Source organism: Oryza glaberrima, chromosome 8, assembly GCF_000147395.1.
Source record: "Oryza glaberrima chromosome 8, OglaRS2, whole genome shotgun sequence".
In the NCBI taxonomy this organism is placed as follows: domain Eukaryota; kingdom Viridiplantae; phylum Streptophyta; class Magnoliopsida; order Poales; family Poaceae; genus Oryza; species Oryza glaberrima.
The window spans coordinates 22516963-22537474 of NC_068333.1; the positions used below are offsets into that span (position 1 = coordinate 22516963).

At 41.6% G+C, this 20512-nt stretch overlaps 3 protein-coding genes across 3 annotated transcripts; 2 read left to right on the plus strand and 1 right to left on the minus strand.

Moving 5' to 3' along the window:
* Nucleotides 1-153: 153 nt before the first annotated feature.
* LOC127782406 (AT-hook motif nuclear-localized protein 10) lies at nucleotides 154-4214 on the minus strand. Its single transcript, XM_052309588.1, has 6 exons — nucleotides 3992-4214; nucleotides 2856-3449; nucleotides 2300-2352; nucleotides 1410-1541; nucleotides 1020-1181; nucleotides 154-695 (listed from the first exon to the last, which is right to left on the minus strand). Exons 2-6 carry the CDS (start codon nucleotides 3331-3333, stop codon nucleotides 456-458), a joined length of 1065 nt encoding a protein of 354 aa, XP_052165548.1. The 5' UTR covers nucleotides 3334-3449; nucleotides 3992-4214; the 3' UTR covers nucleotides 154-455.
* Nucleotides 4215-11046: 6832 nt separating this feature from the next.
* On the plus strand, nucleotides 11047-13644 carry LOC127782416 (psbP domain-containing protein 3, chloroplastic). Its single transcript, XM_052309598.1, has 9 exons — nucleotides 11047-11299; nucleotides 11411-11508; nucleotides 11619-11684; nucleotides 12091-12171; nucleotides 12300-12382; nucleotides 12542-12617; nucleotides 12753-12871; nucleotides 13154-13204; nucleotides 13311-13644. Exons 1-9 carry the CDS (start codon nucleotides 11172-11174, stop codon nucleotides 13335-13337), a joined length of 729 nt encoding a protein of 242 aa, XP_052165558.1. The 5' UTR covers nucleotides 11047-11171; the 3' UTR covers nucleotides 13338-13644.
* A 1141-nt stretch (nucleotides 13645-14785) lies between these two features.
* On the plus strand, nucleotides 14786-16639 carry LOC127782413 (cyclin-dependent kinase B2-1). The gene is made up of 6 exons (XM_052309594.1): nucleotides 14786-15255; nucleotides 15407-15580; nucleotides 15693-15786; nucleotides 15876-15945; nucleotides 16052-16190; nucleotides 16353-16639. The coding sequence occupies exons 1-6, from the start codon at nucleotides 14845-14847 to the stop codon at nucleotides 16443-16445; spliced, it is 981 nt and encodes a 326-aa protein (XP_052165554.1). The 5' UTR covers nucleotides 14786-14844; the 3' UTR covers nucleotides 16446-16639.
* Nucleotides 16640-20512: the final 3873 nt, after the last annotated feature.

The window sequence follows — 20512 nt, forward strand, 5'->3', positions numbered from 1 at the left end:
ACTCAGAAGCGACTTCTACATGATAATCTCGATGCAGCTGCCTCTTGCTAATTGTGCAATTCATTCTAGGCAAGCCTTTTTCTATTTCTTTTTTTTTTCATCCATTGAAATGCATGAACCCATGAGAAAATTTGATGTAACTAGAGGCCATAATAATAACAATAATCTTTGATAACATTGCATATAGGACATTAGGATAACATGATCATGTCTCTCAAGATACCACTACCTACTTAATACATAATAAATCCAGGGTGAAACCTACACGACAGCTACACTTACCAGCTACAAATTCTCCCCTAATTAAACTTCAGATTTACACTACATCATAGGAGCTAGTTAGAGAAAACGTGTGGCAACGGTTGCTACTACTTTCTGGCAGAAGATGCAGTTCATCGACAAAGTCTATCAGAGATTCAGAGTCCAGGTTTGGTGAAGGATGAAAAGGTCTCATTTCATTTCCATGGCATGCTAGACAAGAATGGCGGCTGGCTGTTGCTGCTGGGAGGAGCAATGCCTGGATGCAATGGGCTTCCAGCTCCACCTGAGGATTCACTCAATGTGCCTCTTGAAGGTGGGCTGTTGGGCCCCATCCCGGCCGTCGGCACGGCTTTCGATGGCGTGGATGCGGGTTCTGAATGAGCATGCTGCTTTGGCTCCTTTTTCCCTTCAGAATTGAAGCTTCCAACCACAATCTACAGATTGTAGGAGTAATAGTGATAATCAGAATATTAGTCTAGTAAAATTCAGTTAAGCAAACAACGAAGGAGCAAATCATGGTTGGAGCATATCATTATGTGCTTTTTAAAAAAAAAAAATTGAGGTAAAAGCTGCAGTGATGTAAAACTACTTGCAGGACAGTGAATCTAGTTCAGGGAAAAAAACATTTTTGATAACTGGGAGAAGATGGGGGAAAATGCAGCTGATTTCAAGAATATCAAGCAGATGTTGTACAGCAAGATATACATACAGAATCCAATAAATAAGGTTGGGGGCCATTGCAGGGGATAAAACCATACCTGGACTGGAGTAGCTGCTATGAGAAGTCCGGCAACACCGCCTCCCAACAGACGACCATCAGGACCAGCCAGTGAAACACTGAGTCCCCCAGTTCGACTACGCTGGCCTCCATGGTCGGTTAGAAGGAAAGAACCAGACAGCGATAGTATCTCGAATCGGCCCTGTTGTGAGAAATCAAGGAGGTATCACAATCAACATTCGTGATCAGCATATTGTACATTGCTAATAAACAGCATATCTGCAACTTGGCTGTAAATTTATGCGCCTTATGCATAATTTTTCATCTAAAATCACATGAATGGTGATAGCACCAGCTAACAGTATGGTATCTGTTTGCAGAGAGAATTGCCTTTATACCGTGTTAATTTCTACTGGATAATAGTACAAACCTCATATGTTACTGTTCCACCTGAAGTAGCAGTTTGGCGAAGTGTTACATTTGATATGGCACCATTTGCCGAAAGAACACAAACCGCACGATTTCCATGCTGAGCAAACGACATAATCTTTGCAGACACATCCTGAAAGAAGGGATCATGATTTTTTTTTTCATTAGTTCTGTATAAACCTTGTCAACATATTTTACTCACCAAGACAAAATGGCACTGTAGCATCACTATTCGCTAAGTTATCCATAGAATGAAAGAATTTACTCAGAGCAAAAACAGCATCATAAGGAACCATAAAAAAAAAACATGGATTATGTTCAAACTATAATATTTCTAAAGAAGCACATCAAAACATAACCAAGATTACATCGATTTGATTTTCAGACAGGACTTTGTGTCCAATGAAATAGGTAATGGTAAATGGTAATTTGATATAGTTTATCTAAGACGATGAAGATTGAATAAGATTCAAAGGCCCGAAATGTGAGGATGATAAAACTAAAAATACAGGATTGAACATAATCTCAATGTACCAAAGTAGTCAATACATGATTTTGTGCCAAAGTACCCTACACTCACATTATCACAATGTGATGCTTACATCAATTTATTGCAGATTTGCAGTATCTTTCCTACTAAAAACAATCATTGACACTACCCTTAGCACAAAATCGTTACAAGCTTGAGCTTCCAAAATATTAGAACCAAACTTCAGAGAGAAAAACAGAAACACCACCATCAAAGTGAAACTGGAAATTCCAAAGGTAAATTAGGGGCATGCAAACAGAGCCCAGAAAAGAAAATCTGAATACTTTTATGCAAATAAAAAAAAATCTGAATACACATTCCAAGAGCAACCAAAAGACCAAGTGTAAGATAGCATACTATACCTCTCCAGCTAGAACTGTAATAACGTGTGGTGTAAATCCAACTCCCGCTGATCCTACAAGAGAACTCCAAATTAGGATTAATTATGCGAAAGATAGAAACTTCAACAAATATGAAGTCAACACACATCGATTTCACATTAATAGGTCAAAAAGATGGATACAAAACAACTTTAGAATAGAATAAAGCAGATGCTCAATAATTTGACAGAAAAACAACTCCACATTAAACTGCGTCGACTAGACATAAACACTAGAATCACTCAATGAATGGAAGATAAACTTGTCAAAAGAATATTTTAGTTTGGCCCTATGAACTAGTAGTACATTCTTCAAACTATGCAGTGGATCTAAACTCTAAGCGGTGCCAAAATGCCACATTGAGCCCTGTTTGAAAACAAGTATATTCTCAATGATTTCTAGAACAATTATTCGCAAAGCGAAAAAAGTCATTTTCCCCCTCAATTTCTTATCAACAAAAACCTACTCGACCATAGCAAGGTGCAAAACCTAATTAACTTTGAGCATATGGAGATGTTAATGGGGATGGAGATTTTACCGACGGCGTCGATGCGCGGCTTGTTGGTAGAACCCTTGGGCCGGCCACGCTTCTTCACCCCGTCCGGCGACACCGACGACAAGAAGCTCGCCTGCGGCTTCGGCTGCGTCGGCGAGAACGGCCCTGGGACGCCCTGCGCCACCGGCGTCGACGCGGCGGCCGTCGGCGAGGTCACCAACCCCAGCGACATGGACCCGTCGGGTCCGTACTTCCTCGGCCGCCCGCGCTTCTTCTTGGCCACGGGCTCCCCGCCGGAGTCCGCCAGCGCCGCCGCGCCATTGCCACCGGCGGCGCCACCCGGCTGGTAACCCGGCGGCGCCGAGACCGCGGCGCTCACCGGGGCGAACACCGGGGTGCCGTCCGAGGTGTACGCCATGCGCACGCTCTGCGGCGGCGCCGCGGCCGCCGCCGGCGGGCTCTTCGGCATGCCGAACAGATCCCTCCCCGCCATTAGCCCTTGCTCCGACCTCACCTCCATGGCCAAGAACACGTTTCTTGTATCACCAAAAACTCTAACACAAAGCCGCGGAAATTCGTATCCACCGATGAGAGCTCACGAGCACGTGAGGAGATTAGGGCTAGGGATTTGGGAACCTGCAAAATCCCATAAAACCCTAGCTGCTCAGAGCTGAAAGAGAGAAGAGAGAGAGATCTTCCTCGCAAGAAACCCAGAGATTTTTACAGAAGAAAGCGCGAGGTAGAAGAGAAGAAGGAAACGAAATGGAAAACAAAACACAAATAAAAGAAAAATTATCCGAAGGAAGAAGATGAAATTGGAGATGGGAAATGGTGAAAAGCTCAAGAAAGGGGGATGGAGTTAAAAAAAAACTAGGCTTTTGGCTCAGGATTTATCAAAAACGGAGCACCGGAATTGCAGATCTCATTCTTTTCGCCGGATTTTGCAGGCGACAAAACGCAATAAATTGCCACAGTTTCAGACCTAACAGTTGCAGAGAGAGAGAGAGAGAAAAAATCTCAAGAGGGAAAAAAATTATTTCCACAAAATGAAAAGAAAACAAAGAAGCACACTTTCACACTCCTCCAAAAAATATGAAGCTCAGGAGCAGGAAAACATGTCACAAACTCACTCCAGTAGAACACACATGAGAAAGAACAGGTTCAGAGATTTTGGTTACCTACTAGCCTCTCACAAATTCTTGCTTATATCTCAACTATCCTTCATCAATATATATCTCCTTTTTTCCCCCTATTTTTTTCCAACCTCTCCTACTCCTGACTTCACATGCACTCTTTCTTTTCCCTAATTAACAAAAATAAAGATGGTTTTTTTTCAAGGAAAGAGAAGAAAAAACAGGCAGCTGGTAAGTAAAGCACGCCGAAATTGCCTTGGGGGAGAAAAATATATAATTGCTGTAGCAGATAAGAAGAAGGAGATGGATCATGGATGCAGATTGCGGGGGGTCTACCTCATTTGACCCCAGCACCCCAGCACTTGTGATATTTGCTTTCAGATCCCCCCCTTTCTCAGCTTTTGGCCTTACTTGCCTCTGCTCTTCTTTTTTTGTTTTTTGGTTAATTTTTTTCTCTCACTGTGGTTCCCACTGGTGGCCACTGTGCCCATTGGCCTAAACCACAGCTATTGTCCCAGTAATCACCACCCCCAACAAGATGAACAACTGGCAAGCATTACCACCCCATGATAATAGCACGTTTTTGTTTGACCAGATTGGCCAAAAAAAAAAGGGGTCTGAATATTCCGCTTTGAAAATTGATGGTAGGGAGCTTTTTGTCCATTACATTTCCGATTTATAAGCAAGGAAGTTGTTATACACGGTTATAATAACGGATAGAGTGCTATTTATATACAACTAATACTTTTAGTATTTTCAAACAGCATTTTTCAGACTATAAAAATAGTTAACATCTCTTATAAATATGTAATTAGGCACTTAGCCCATTTTCAAGAAACCTATTCCAAGGCCGAGCATGACAATGTATTTGAACATTGCAATTTTTTTAAGGACGTTGGTATGACCCCTCCCTCTCCCTTACTAACCATGTCCAAGTCCTTGGGTGGGCGGCGGTGGTATTCTTAACATTGCTACCTCCTTGGTGGCGTCATTTCGGAGATTCGGTTGGTTTGTTATAGGTTCGGCGATAAATTGGTTATGCTTAGCAGCGGCTAGCCGGTCGGCTATGGTGCTAGGCATCTTTCTAAATGTTATGGTAGTGTTGACACGTAGTGTGATGTGTTTTTTTCCTGTTATATTCTTCTCAAGCTATAGTCCTGTAAAGCTTTATTTAAAAATGTTTCTGTGAAACCAGTCTCAAAATCATGTGATTTTCCAAATGGAATATGCCTGATTTCCTGTTCCTATTGATGATTAATGCTTATAGGAGTGAATCTTTATATAACGGAATAGTCCTTGAAACATTGATGAGAGCCAATAATATGTGTGGTCCAATCACCAAAGCGAAGGTCAGGGTCAATGGGTCAAAGTTGGGAGGTTCTGAAAGATGCATATCCTAATACAAAGAGGTTAGTTAAGCTTCGCTAAATATCAAAATTAATTGCATACGGCAAAGTACAGTCCGTGGCTGCAAATGCAAAGAGTGAATGCTTCTGCTGAAATTTACTTCGGCTGCCTCTCCATAATAACCCTGTTCTTGATTCTTCCATCATAATTATTTTTTTTATCCTCGGTGTGCTACGTTAATTTTCAATTGTTTGGACATTTTGAACTGTAAAAGTTAGTGTCAGTAGCAGAGATTGAGTGAATAGCAAGGTTTGCTAGCTAACTAATCGAATAAAGTAATCTTCGCTCAAGACAATTAATTTTTTTTCTTTATCTAACTTGTAAACCATGTGCAGTCAGCAGAATCCTCTTCTTTCTCCTGCTCGTTTCCTCCTTAACTTTCGGCCATTAGCATGTGCTTTTTGTATTATCTTGTTAATTATCTGGCATGCTTGTACTTGTAACTTGTGATGCCGTCGACTACGGAAATAAGGCCATTTGACCAATGTTTGGTTTGAAATCCATCGATGGGTTCAAGAAAAATGGTGGTTAAGACCAAGTTTGATTGCTCTCTCCACTTAGAATAATTTGAGAATAAACCCAAAGAAACTACAAAAGTGATGTGTACACTGTTTTGGATTTTCACAGTTTGCATGCCACCAGCTCTTGAATCTTTGTTCAATTTTATATTATCTTCAAGAAATGGTTTATACAGATTTAAATAAAATGGAATCACCAAGAATATACTTACCATTTCTCGGCCCAAAAAGCATAACGAAAACGGTTGTCTGACAAAAACTGGATATACTCAAACCTATATATGCGTGTTTGCAACATCAGTTTCTTCTGAATAATTTCTCACTCTGCTCTTCAAAGCAAACTTTTCCACAATGTCTGAAACATTACGGCCGAGTTTAGTTCCAAACTTTTTCTTCAAATTTTTAACTTTTCCATCACATCAAAACTTTCTTACACACAAACTTTTAACTTTTTCGTCACATCGTTCTAATTTCAACTAAACTTTCAATTTTAACGCGAACTAAACACACACTACACCTGACAATGAAGTTCAGATAGTAAAATGGAAACTCAACTCAGCGACATGCAAACCATATTAAAACGGTTCAAAACAGAAGTGCAAAAGCATATGAGCACATTGAGAATTCAGACCCTGGAATAATTATGTAATTACAGATTTCGCCTGCACTTAATTTCTTCTCTTTTCTGCATAATTAACAGCATGAGGAAACACAAACAGATGGAGAAGAAGGGGAAAAAAAACAGGGACACGTCGGCCAGAGAACATGCGTCCTGCTTTGCTCCTGATGCTGCGTATAAACAGGTGTATTGATGAAAATGATTTGTTAATCGCAAGCCTCCAAATTGTCTGATGGATACGACCATTTATTAGTTTTATGCATATCCACTTGCCCCTGACTTTTTCGGCGTGACACTATTCTACTCGAGCTTTGTCGATCGAAGCTTATCCTGAAATGTGACAAAAATTCAGAGAAGTTTTTTTTTCATTTCTGGATGCATCCAATTGAGAAGAAAAAGAAAACCAGTGTGCGAAATACTTTAGCCTGTTAGGCAGAATAAGGTACCAAGAAAATTTTTTATATGGATGGACAGAACAATTATGAATAGATTTTTTTTTTAGAAACCAGACTAGTTTCAGTATGAGAAGTCCAAATTGGAGGTATTTAAATTCTGAAAATTGTACAGATATTCAAACAAGTCAGAAATTCGGCGACGGCGTAATACTAGAAAGTATAAAAAAGATAGTAATATGCCTTTTGACTCTACCTATTCCCGCTCATTATTGTCAAAGAAACACATCTTTTTGGTGGAGCCAACTGCATACTCATTTTTCCATTGAGATGTGGAAGTGTAAGAAAAAAAAATGCACATATCTAGTAAGCAATTAACAACAGAAAACAAATCGAAATTTCCAAACAATCATAAGTGGTTGTTGAACAAACAGAAAGAAAAAAGGTCTTGTCATGTCAAAAAAAAACAATTGGGAGAAAAACAAAAGCAACACTATAGCTAGAAAAAGAAAAGGGGAGGTAAAAAAAAATGGGGGAAAAGGAAGAAGAAAACAGTTCTCCCCCATGTGACCTCTCTAAAATCTATCGAATCCTCTTCAGCTTTCATGAAACAGTCACCCTAATATCGTAGGGTTTGGACCCCCTTGCATGACCTAACAATCAATTTTTGGCCACTAGAGGTTAATTGCATTGCAGTGGCCTTTGGCCACATTGTCACCTAACAGGTCAAGATCCTGAAGATATACACGGGCCATTTTCTCTGAATTCTGCAACCAGTTGGTTGCTGGTTCAGAAAGACGCCCCAACCGTTTCCCCTCTCGGTTTGGATCTTCACTGCACAATGCCCACTGTGACGAGCCTGCAATTATACACATTTATACTGGTATGGTGTAAAGCAGCTCTTTTTTCCTATCTGATTCATCGGCTACTTTTCTTGTTTATTTGCTGGCTTATCAGCCACACAGAATTTTAATTTTAAAACCTAATTTCAAAACTGATTTTGAGGTTTAATATTGGTTTTTAAATTTCTAAGAGTCAGATATAAAAATTTTACCCATAAATTAGTTGTGTTGCTTCGAATTATTAGAGGAGGTAAAAATACAGCTACAAGAGTGAATAAGTTCTTTTCTAAGGGCTGGTTTAGTTCCCAACTTTTTCTTCAAACTTTTAACTTTTTCATCACATCAAAACTTTTCTAAACACAAACTTTCAACTTTTCCATCACATCGTTCCAATTTCAATCAAACTCACAATTTTGACGTGAACTAAACACACCCTAAAGACAGCAAACAGTGGCTTTACAGTTTGAGTGAATGCTTGCAAAGGTGAATTGCCGCGGGCGCGGGGGGGGGGGGGGGGGGGGGGGGGGGGATGCAGATGCAAGACTAGATGAGTCCCTTTCTTCAGTGTTCAGTCTGCACTTGTGCATGTCTCGGAATTCAGAAAAATGAATTGCCTGCCTCTCTGCCTGAGAAAGGAAACGGCATGCATTTACGGATGCATTCAAGTGTATTCATGGAGAATTAGGATAGCTCACTAGTAACTACTCCTATGAATTCTTTCAGAAAATTCACTCCTATGAATTTTTACTGGCCTGTGCCTAGCGGCTACCTGAATGTATGACTGATTCGAGTAGGCGAAAACGAAATGGCGCGGTGACATCACGAGCTATCTGTAAGACAAAGTAAACATTATGTCAGTTAAAACCACTCCTTAAACAACCATGTAAGATCGGTTAACCCAATTTTAATAGTTAAGCATGGCTCAATGACCAGTTTTACAATCGAAGGACGCTAATCATATACTGTATGAGGGAAGCACAATAGACTTTATCCGCCACTTACTGTCTCAGCTAATTTATATGGGCCTCACCTACGCTACACTACCGCTCCGGCCCAATCAATATGAGCCCAACGTAGCCCATTAGTACCTTCCAGACCAAACAGGACACACGTTGGTGAAAAGTAACAAGTCTACTTTTGACGCCCTGGATAAAACCGGGGCCCTGATCTCTTGCTTCCGATTAAATAATCACTAAAAAAAACGGGTATAATATATCCCCATCTTAAAAAATCGGTGCAAATTAATTCTTAACGATTTAGAAAGCTGTCTTCGAAAGCAAGTTTTTTTTAAGGGAGTATCTAAAAATTTGTTGCAAGTTTTTTTAGGGGGAGGTACAAAATTGTCATGACGCGTCCCATGCATCAACAAAATATTATCAATGTCACCAAAATAAATCATCCTACGGGAGGACTGAGAAGGGGTTATCTTCAAAATTTTCACGGTGCATCCTTCCCACCTTGTGCCACGTTACATAGCTCACCATACACGACAATTTATATGCCCCATCCTACGATAGTTCGGGAGCAATATAGTTTTACAAAACTTTGAAATGGGGATTTATTTTTTAAATATCTATCTATTATATTATTAAGACAACTCGAAAAGAAGGCACCACGTTCGCTGGGGAGGTTAAAAATTCCCACATTAATCGAAGAAAAAGAAAAAAATCTACACCGCTAGATCATGACAGACTTATAGTTTAACCGTTGAGATTGATCGGAATAGTATAAGTAAGAAAGAGTACATGACAAATCCTACTCAAACTATGTAAAAAAAAAATACTATACAGCAAAATAAAAATTTTGTTCGGACTGTGATGGCCCAACCGGACAGAGGGCTGACAACGTTACTTTTGTCCCTGAAGAAACTTACCCAAAAAAAAAAGGAAAATCAATCTGTTTCCTTGGCACTTACCGCATACAACCAAAAAAGAGACCTGCCAGCTAACAATCAAACTCACTCAGCCAACCAATGCCTCCTTTCCTTGCGCAGCAGCGCGTGATTTAGTCAGCCACGCGCCCACGCGCACGCACACGATGTCATTGAAAGGCAAGTTTAGTATGATCAAAATTTTGTTAAGTAAGAAGTTTGATTGTTTTGTTGGTTGTAGATTGAAAGACAAAAATATATTCCTATTTTTTCTTGCATTTGGAGATAATTTTGTGGTTAAAGAATACTATAAATATCAAATATTACATAATGAGGTATAGAAATTATCAAGACATCAAGATCAAGGTCAGTATTTGGCAGCCTGCAATGTTCGATCATCAATTCTCCACCATATTCTATCTAAGAATTAATTCACATTTGCAGGGCTAAAAAAACCACATTTAATCAAAAGAAAACAGACATATTACCAAGGCACGGCAAATAAGGCGGCATTCAACGACGGCTTGCAGGAATTTTTAAAAAACTATAAAAAAAATCCTATCAATAATACGGATCTTACCGGTGTAGTGAGATGACAAAGAAGAGAAGCAATGGGCAGGTGAGCGTGCGCAAACAAATGAGATAGGAGGCAGTTGCCACAGGAGGGCATGCCGAGGGTGGTAAAGTAAATAAAAAATAATTATAAGAGTTCAAGTAGGATTACAATTTATAAATGAAAGAAATATCACAATAAGAAATATTTATTTTTGAAAAAAATAGTCCATACAGAACACAACAATGACAAATTATAATAAAGACGAGAGAATAGACCCATAAAAAATTAGAGTGATGTAGGTAGATGGGACATCTAAAAACTATAAACAAAACCTTGAATAGAATATCAATGATAATTAAGAGGAGGGACGACGAGCAGATCGTTAAGCAGCACAATCTCGACGATTAGAGAGATTTCTAGAAAGTAAAAAAAAAACCCTCAATTATAATCATGTTCGATTTTCAAATCTCAACGATAATAAAAATGGGAGGCAGCGGACGGGCCAAAGAGGAGTATAGTGGCGGCGTTTGGCGAGACTTCTAAAAATTATAAAAATGAAACCCAACAATACAATGAACTCTAAAATCACAAGGTCAAATTTGTAGAGGTTCTAGGAAGGATGAATGAAAGCATTAGTAGATCGAGCAAGTAAATAAAGCGATGACAAAGAAATAAGGCGTAGTGATTAGCATGACTATTAAAAGCACCGGGATGATAAAGTCGGTCTTTCAATGTTCTAACAGATAGTTATTTAACAAATTTTAAGTAAAATCATATGTAAAAAATAGATAATTTTGTATTGGTGCTAGCCGCGCAATTGCGCGGGCCACCAGCTAGTTTTTTTAAAAATGTAAATATAAAAAATTCGACCACCACGCATCGCCTGCTCTGCCGCGGCGACGCGAGCCACAAAGCCGTCGACCACCGCAACAACAAAATATCCTCCTCCCGACGCAAACCGGTGGCAAGGCAGGCAGCAGCGACCAGACGAAGCAGAGAGAGCGCCCGCGCCGCGCCGGCCATGGCTGCCGCCGTGACCACCACCACCACCGCCACAACCACCCATCTCTGCCGTGGCCTCTCCTCCTCCGCCGCCGCCGCCGCCAAGCCGCGGCGAGCGACGACGCTCAGATGCGGCGCCGCTGCTCGGTACGCATCCTTGACACACACGCATATTTCCAGTTCGTCCGCGCCGCGCAGATTGATTGGTGATTAAACTGGTTGGCTACCTGCCGTTGTGGAATTGTGGTTGTCGATCAGGGTGGAAGGGCTGGGGCGGAGGGAGGCGTTGCTCGGCGTGCTCCTCTCCACGGCGACGGCGGCGTCCGCGCCCGTCGCCGCCGTGGCCGCGACCGCCGGTAATGCGACACCTATCACAAGCCACTGCAATCTTATCCAACGTTTGCTTGTTTGGCCTCTGCTGGTTGATTCCGTGCTTATCCTGTGGAGCTTTTTGTGTGTTGCCAAGAGTTGCAGGAGGGGTTCCGCACGTACGAGGATGAGGCCAACAAGTTCAGCATCGCCATTCCACAAGGTGATTTAGCTTAGGGCGCGTTCTGAATGAATAGCTAATTGAGCTTAGTTACTTCTCCTTTTCTTTTGTTTGCACGCTTTTCAAACGGTTAACGCCGTGAAAAATTTCTATGTAGAATGTGCTTTAAAAGATGCAGATCTCTACCCCAATGTCTCGTGTTCAATCCCCGACACGCTAACAATTTCTTTTTAAAATAATGTTTTGAGGGATGTATTTTCCTTCAAATATAGTTTTTAAGGTGCTTTAAAAAATGAAACAGATATGTTAATATATTTCTCGTTTTACGTGCATCTAATCAGCTAGAATTGTACTAGAAAAGAACACGCCCTTTGTTATTCTTGAGCTCACAGAACTGGGAGGCGAGCAGAGCTGAGCAGCTAGATAGTTCTCTTCCTTGTTGGTGCAGACTGGCTGATCGGCGCCGGCGAGGTCAGCGGCTTCAAGTCCGTCACGGCGTTCTACCCTGACCAAGTCGCCGACTCCAATGGTATGCAGATGCACACGAATCCACCGTCGCGTCGCGTCGTGCTGCGTCTCCAAGATTCAAATCTTTTGTTTTTTCTCCTCTGGGAATTCACGAGCTTTTTCTGCATCTTGATGTCTGCCTCTGATCAGTCAGCGTAGCCATCACCGGAATCGGCCCCGATTTCACCAGCCTCAAGTCGTTCGGCGACGTCGACGCCTTCGCAGAGACCCTGGTACGCATCCACTCCCACTTCTTGCCGGTTTGGCTATCCCAAAACTGTAATGTACATAGCAAAATTCAGACACAGCAACATGCTTCCAAAATTCAGACATAAGAATAGCAGCAGTAGTAGCTCGCACTGTCTCACTTGGTGCTGTGGCTGCAAGAGCAGGTGAACGGCCTGGACAGGAGCTGGAAACGGCCGCCGGGGGTCGCCGCGAAGCTCATCAACTCCAGGGCAGCCAACGGTGAGCACAATGACATCATATGCCACAATGTTTGCACTTTGCAGCATTTGTGTGTGCCTTGCTGCCTGCGTACTGATGATCAATGATCGATCCTGACATACATGGAGTTTGCTTACTGCTGATCTGCGTGTGCAGGGTTTTACTACATCGAGTACACGCTGCAGAACCCCGGCGAGCAGCGCCGGCACATTGTCTCGGCCATCGGGATGGCGTTCAACGGCTGGTACAACCGGCTCTACACGGTGACAGGCCAGGTGAGCAACAACAATGCACTATCAGGTTTCAACTGATCATTGGGCCTGTTTAGGGAGCTTAAGATTCTGAAAATCTGAAAAAACTAGGAAATACAGCTTCTGGCTTCTACTTCATTTTTTGGATTCTAACTTCTCAGAATCTGAACAAAAAACTGTACTGTTTGGGAAAAGCTGCAACAGTTAGAAACTCCCCCCAAACATGCCAATTGTGTGATCAACGAACATTGATTTTAGTAGCAAAGATTTTCTTCTCATATGCTGAACTTGGTGGGTGTCTCGCAGTACATCGATGAGGACGGGGATGTAGACAAGTACAGGGCTCAGATAGAGAAGGTGAGATCTTGGACTGAACATCTGGAACCAGCAGATATCTTGCTCATCTTGCAATTCTTTTGCCTGTCGTTTGCTGGATGGATCACTGAAGGTTTTTCATTTGCAGTGTGTTCAGTCATTCAGGTTCACATGAAAGAGGAGCATCCTACACAACATCCAACAAGGCGAGGACGAAAAACATTTTGTAAACCAACGTATTTCGTTATAATTGTAAATCAATCAGTATATTCATGTCATCAGTTCAACCAACTAAATGTACACCAATTATTCCGAGATTTTGACGATGCGGCCTTGCCGAGGCCAACATGAGCTAATTATGTTGTGGCAAGTCATAAGCATTGTTTTCTATGCATTTTTAAGGGAGAAAAAACAGGTGTATTTGTTAGATTTCAGGCGGCCAAAATTTTGTAAAATTTCAATCACCCAAAGTTGCACATTGCTATATTTTAGTTCATTTTAACATCCCAGTTTAAATATGTTTGTGTGTAATTTTGTTTTTTTAACGAAGTTCATGTTTATGGATAGTAGTTTCTTGCTAAACATTTTATCTGAGAAAAAGTACATTGTTTAAATAAGTAATAGTGGAGTAATAAAAACTATTGGAAAGAGAATTCATGGATAAGAAAAGGGACTGGAATTTTTTAAATTACAGACACCTAGAATATAGACATTCCCAAAAAATAATCACTATGCATCAGCATCACTATACATGACTTGGGTCTAGTGATGGAAATGGATAGTTCCACTACCTATATAAAAACCCACTACTAGTTTATTACTTTTCACATGATAGTATAAAATTTAAAGAAAAAATAAACAGAAGTGGAATAAGCGAAAAACCCCGCTTAACCCGCCCCATTTACATCCCTACTTGGATATCAGTAAGATATCAGAATTATATGTTTTTTTGGAAGGTGAAAATCGGATTATTAGACGCAACATACCACGTTATCAAAGTGGCGTATACTTGGCTTCACTCTTTCCATCAGAGCAAGCGTAAAAGATCACGTATTCACGTCACATGGAGTATCTGGGCGAATTTTTTTCATTTTTAAATTTTTGTTTTTTAATATTTACATAAATATTATACCGGCGAAAATATTTACAAAAGTAGACAGAAGGGCGGCAGGGTGATGTCAGGGACGGACAAGATGGAAAATAAACTCCAAAAATGCATTTTTGGCTGGGCGAAAATTGCACTTACCCCCTTCTGCCCTCTACAAGGGTTGCAAGGGACCTCAGTGCAAAATACGCACACCTTGCCGTCCTCCACTTGGGCGGCATGGGCTATTTCTGTAAATATTTTGGATGCTATAATATTTCTGTAAATATTAAAAAATAAAAATTTAAAAATGAAAAAAATTCTATCTGGGCTCCCTTCTCTCATCTCACACGGCCCACTACACAATCCCGGCCCACATATTTCCTGGGCCCATTTCCGTGTGAATGGAGACGGCCCATTGGCGCGCACATGCGGAAAAGCGTACACACGATTCGAAATTTGAAATCTCAAAAAGCGCCCGTTAGAGCGCGTCCCCTCCAACGGCTATCCCCGATACAAAAGATCACCCGAATCCCCCCCAAATCGACCAAACCCTAAATCCACGCGCATTCCACACCACCCAACCAGCGAGAGAGAGATGGCGGCGCTCCACCACCAGGCGGCGGCGGCGCCGGTGACGACGACGACGGACGGGGGCGAGCTGCGGGCGATGGACCTGTACGAGAAGCTGGAGAAGGTCGGGGAGGGGACGTACGGGAAGGTGTACAAGGCGCGGGAGAAGGCGACGGGGCGGATCGTGGCGCTGAAGAAGACGCGGCTGCCGGAGGACGACGAGGGCGTGCCGCCGACGGCGCTCAGGGAGGTGTCGCTGCTGCGGATGCTGTCGCAGGACTCGCACGTGGTGCGCCTGCTGGACCTCAAGCAGGGGCAGAACAAGGAGGGCCAGACCATCCTCTACCTCGTCTTCGAGTACATGGACACCGACCTCAAGAAGTTCATCCGCGCCCACCGCCAGAATCTCCAGAAGATCCCCGTGCCCACCGTCAAGGTATCCATCCGGCTACGATCGCTTCAGATCTGGATCAGGGGTTCTTCTTCTTGTTTTTTTTTTTCCCGTGCACGCGGGGTGTTTGTGTGAATGCCTCGTCCGTGTTTGTCTGGTTCGATGGGGGTGATTGATGGGGGATGCGCTTGTGCAGATCCTGATGTACCAGCTCTGCAAGGGCGTTGCTTTCTGCCATGGCCGCGGTGTGCTGCACCGTGACCTCAAGCCGCATAACCTGCTCATGGACCGCAAGACCATGGCGCTCAAGATCGCCGACCTCGGGCTCAGCCGCTCGTTCACTGTCCCTCTCAAGAAGTACACCCACGAGGTCCGGTTCCTACATCCTACTACTAGCAGTCTCTAATCTGCTTGGTGATCTGTTTCGCATGCGTGATTTCTGTTCTTGGATCTCACTGTGATGAATGGATTATTTTTCGCAGATCCTGACGCTGTGGTACAGGGCTCCCGAGGTTCTTCTTGGCGCGGCACACTACTCCACTCCGGTTGACATCTGGTCTGTGGGCTGCATTTTTGGTACGGTGAACTGATATTTTGGCCACTGTAAATTATCATTTCTTCAGGATTCATGCCTTGACATTGTTGATATATCTTGTGCATTGCAGCTGAGTTGGCCACTAACCAACCTCTTTTCGCTGGAGATTCCGAGGTTCAGCAGCTTCTGCACATTTTCAAGTACTGTGCCTGTTTCCTCATCAATTGTTCTTTGTGCTCGCTGGCATACTTGAGGGGTATAATCGTGTATTCATGGTGGTGATTTATCTTGATTGTTTGGTTCCAGGTTGCTGGGCACCCCAAATGAGCAAGTTTGGCCAGGAGTGAGCAAGCTACCGAACTGGCACGAGTACCCCCAGTGGAATCCCTCGAAAGTGTCTGATCTTGTCCATGGTCTCGACGCTGATGCTCTTGATCTTCTTGAGGTTTGTACTATGCTGCTTTTGCTCGTTGCTATACTTGATTATTTTCTTCTACTTCAAAATCGATGTACAATGTTAGGTGTAAACTGTATCATGAACGTAAAATGGAAGAAAGGTGTTATCAATTGAATTGAATCCTGACATGGTTCTTGTTTTCGATTGCAGAAAATGCTGCAGTACGAGCCGTCGAAGCGGATCTCTGCGAAGAAGGCCATGGAGCATCCCTACTTCAACGACGTGAACAAGGAGCTCTACTGAAGGTCGATTGATGATGTTCACCACCAAGGAAAAAAAAACGTTGTGCGTCTTCGTGACTAGCCTGCCCTGAAGCATTGCTTTTGCTTCTAGGGGGAAAAGTACTGTTTGTGTCTGTTTCCTGGATGCTGCTTAGTGTGCTTAAGAATTCACTTGTTTGTGATGGTAATGAGTAATGACTTAAGAATGCGACAAAATCTGTGTGTTTATATGTTTCATAAGTCGATCAGTTTTCTTGTTTGGTTTTGTTTGTTGTCGTTAATTCGTCAAGTCAGTCAGCCAGTTGTGTGCGAAGAAACGGTTGGTTTGTGAACTTTCTACCGCTTACTGACCGTTACCGAAGAAGACTCAACAGTGAAAACCGCAGGCCCATTAAACCATGGATCAGCCTGGAAACAATTTGTACCATCTACCCTTCTCCATGACACTCCATCTCCTGCATCCAGGGGCGGAGTTGGCATCAAAATAAGGGTGATGCACTACTATTGAAAATCTAGAAAATTTCAATGCAAAACAGTATATTCTAGTGTTTTTAGTGACAAATTATGAGTTTAGGGGGGTTCCTGTGCACCACCTAAACACAACGCCTGCATCTGGGATTATGCCATCGTCAAAGAGGGATTCGTTAACTGGGTTTCGTCAAAATACCTCAAACTTACAAGTCGATCTTATCTAAAGCATGTTTGCTGGTGTAAACATTTTGCCACAAATCAATTGTACAGCCATCCTTCTGTTAGTTGCGTATGAGGATATATGGTCTGATATTTGCTTCCCTTTTTTAAGTGTGAAGGTATCACTTGATGATCTTCGGGGAAAAAAATGGAAATGCTAGCCTTCGGGTGACTGAAATCCTCCTCTATTTCAGTCACCTGCTTCTGGCTGTTGGATTTCAATCTAACAACGGAGGAGTCATCTTTAAGCTCCAACCAAAGGCAAAAAACCTCGGACACTATGGTTGTGTTTAGTTCCTTCTAAAGTTAAAAGTTTGGGTTGAAATTGGAAGTTTGTATTTAGTTGACTAAAAAGTTGTGTGTGTATGACAAATTGATGTGATGGAAAAAGTTGAAATTTGGATCTAAACACAGCCCATGGGAGGTAAGAAGAAAGGAGGGAGGGAGGTGGTGGAAGTCTAGAAGACCATAACTTATTGACAACAACGTCTTCTCCATCGGATCGGGCTACAACAAGAGATACTAGGACTGTAGGACACATCACACACGTCCCCCGTGTACAGAGTATTGCATGGGAAGCATTTTTTCCCCATGCAGATGCTGGAGTGCAGGTCGACAAACGCTGTAAAGCATTAGATGTTTATCGCTTCTTTTTTTTTCCATTTCTCCTACTATTCTCTCCATTAAAAAAAACTTAACATATTACAACGAATCTGGTTAAAAGATTGTCCACATTCATTGTACTGGGAGAGATTACATCCTCTTATAGACTCAGTTTTTTTTAGCAGAGGGAGTAGTTCAGTGCATGTCTTTTGCTACATATTAGAAAAATATATTACAACATCGGCTAAAAGAAATAAAATTATATTTGGCATGAAATTTGTTACCAACCCTTTTTTTAAATAGGAATTTTCACCTTGATTTTATTTTTATCTTATATGTGGCTAGTCATTTAGATTTAATTTTGACATTGAAAAGTCCTATAAACGACATTTGCAAAATTTACGATGAAAGTAGGTGGGATGACAGGTTCACTTTCACCAACCCACCACCACTATATCAGCTCAGGATGGGCCTTGATCAAATGCACACACGGCTACAGTCGCCGTGTGTTGGCCGCGTTTGGACCGTGAACGGCGCCTACTACCAATCTACCATGCCGTAAGTTTTTCTTTCAAAATAGACTAAATATTTTTTAAAATACGAAGTGAAACAGTGCCGGCCTCGTTTCACTCGTGTCCTGACCGCGTCGATCTCAACGCTGTCTGGACGATCTGACGACGCATGGTGAGCCATTCCGATCAACAGTAGATTAACCAGACTGCGTCGAGCGAGTGTGCATGCCGGTGCCACACGCGTGCATCGACAGCAGCTACTACCACGCATGCGGTACACGTACACTGAACTACTGACCAACATGTATGATTTGCCCTCTACTCTAGGGCATGTTTAGATCCATTTAAAATGGCAAACGATAAATAACAAAGGTTTTGGTAGTAAAAGTTCTGGCATTGCAAAAGTAATAGTTGGTGTTTAGATGCATCCTAAACTTTTGTCATTCTAGCACTTTTTGGTGGAGAGTGGTCCCAAAACACTTTTTGGCACAATTTGCTACTATAGACTAGCAAATGACAAATGACAAATTGTCAACTTTTGCTACTAGTGTTTAGACCCAAAATAGCAAAAAGTGATCTAAAATGATAAAACTTTTGCTATTTTAGAGGATCTAAACATGCCCCTAGTATCATTTGAAATTCAAGGCACTTTTAACATTGAACGTTCTACTAAAATGGTTACTGTAGTATTTGTTAGGAGATACTTTGATATATCATTATTTTAATACATCCTCTTGCAATGAAGAGGAGAAGATTTAGAAAAAAGATAATTTACCCTTGGCCACCTTAAAAGATTTAAATTTGAACATATATTGCTTACCATAAAAAATATTCTGTGAAATTCAAAACTTGTCCGGAATGGCAAAAATAATGTTAATCTTATATAAAGAAACTTTCTAAATTCTACGAATGTTCGGTTATTTGTTTTCCAATTTTGCAAACTTTATTTTGGCATTTCGTATTTATGTAATTTGGAACAAGTTTTGAATTATGCAAGATGTGTTTAAAATTAGCTAAATATTGTTCAAAATTAAATTATGCAAAGTTTTATATCTCTATTGGTCGGATGCAGATTAAGAACCAAAATGCTTATAAGCAAGGCTTGTTCACTTTGTTGATAAAATTCCATACTAACATTTGACGATGCTAAAATTGGCCATTTTTTTTGCAACGTTGGCTTACCAAAATTTGGTAATGGTCATATGAAAAGAAACTTACCAAAATATTGATCACTAAAAAATAATTAGGTTAAATATGGTAGCAAAGTGAACAAGTCATTATCGTCTAAGATTCATGGAGAAACATGAACCAAATAGCGGGTGGAAGAATTTATAACGAAAATTAGACGGTTGAGCATATAACCTTTGCATGATTGTAGACCCGACCTCACCTTTGCATATTCGCAGACCGTGGTGGTGAGCGGAATGGATTATGCGTTCTGTAAATAGACGAAGAAGTATCTTGAGCGGTACTTTTAGCCTTGTCAATTTGTAAAGTTCACAATCTCTATTTATAGATCCGCACCCGCCTTTATCAAGTTAGATATGGAATTATCCATCTTTGCAACTGGTATTAAGGTGGTCGATCTTTTAGCTCCTTATCGGCGTGGAGGAAAACTCGGACTATTTGGGGGAGTTGGATTAGGTAAAACAGTACTCATATGGGTTGGAAAGTCTTTAGTCCAATGGCAGCAAAACAAAAGCGAGCGTAGACACTTGTTTTGTATTTAGCCTCCTTACTAATGTATGTACCGAAGCAGTCCCTTTGACCATTCCAACGTTTGTTCGGCCTTTCTTTTTAGAACAGGGAGGGGGCATTGATCCGATCGATTTCTGTATCGATCATGATATACGTAATAACTCGGACATCTATTTCAAATGCCAAATAAAACGCGTCCCAAGCAGAAATATCACAAGTACCGCCGTGACCTGGACCGTCACAAGGAAAACTATATCCAAAATCTTTTTTATCCGGCATTAATTTGGAACCGAGTGCATCTAAAGTATCCTTTACTAAAATCAATGTAGTTGTATGCAAACCTAAAGCAATAGCATGATGAACCAAGAAATCTCCAGGTCCTACCGGTGGAAAGGGGAGAAAGGAAATATGTGCAAAGAAAGCGAGAGGGTTCGACGACTTAGCCGAGCATTAGCGAAGCGTCATTCTCATAGCGAGGTGCTTCGAGTTAGCAAAGCGTTGTAGTAGCGTCAGAGACTACATAGTTTTGGTTCATTGGAAAGGCTCGCAGCTAGGCGTAAATTTCTAAATAGGTAAGGTATCCTAG

What these genes read in the sequence shown, in the direction of transcription:
- LOC127782406 (XM_052309588.1), bottom strand. Translation starts at nt 3,333, where the DNA reads ATGGAGGTGAGGTCGGAGCAAGGGCTAATGGCGGGGAGGGATCTGTTC. An exon ending in GCCGCGCATCGACGCCGTCG is followed by an intron (nt 2,353 to 2,855) that starts GTAAAATCTCCA and finishes GTTCTCTTGTAG; the next exon opens with GATCAGCGGGAGTTGGATTT. An exon ending in TAGCAGCTACTCCAGTCCAG is followed by an intron (nt 696 to 1,019) that starts GTATGGTTTTAT and finishes TACAATCTGTAG; the next exon opens with ATTGTGGTTGGAAGCTTCAA.
- LOC127782416 (XM_052309598.1), top strand. Translation starts at nt 11,172, where the DNA reads ATGGCTGCCGCCGTGACCACCACCACCACCGCCACAACCACCCATCTC. An exon ending in CAGCATCGCCATTCCACAAG is followed by an intron (nt 11,685 to 12,090) that starts GTGATTTAGCTT and finishes TTGTTGGTGCAG; the next exon opens with ACTGGCTGATCGGCGCCGGC. An exon ending in ACAGGGCTCAGATAGAGAAG is followed by an intron (nt 13,205 to 13,310) that starts GTGAGATCTTGG and finishes TTTCATTTGCAG; the next exon opens with TGTGTTCAGTCATTCAGGTT.
- LOC127782413 (XM_052309594.1), top strand. Translation starts at nt 14,845, where the DNA reads ATGGCGGCGCTCCACCACCAGGCGGCGGCGGCGCCGGTGACGACGACG. An exon ending in GTCTGTGGGCTGCATTTTTG is followed by an intron (nt 15,787 to 15,875) that starts GTACGGTGAACT and finishes TGTGCATTGCAG; the next exon opens with CTGAGTTGGCCACTAACCAA. An exon ending in CAGCTTCTGCACATTTTCAA is followed by an intron (nt 15,946 to 16,051) that starts GTACTGTGCCTG and finishes GTTTGGTTCCAG; the next exon opens with GTTGCTGGGCACCCCAAATG.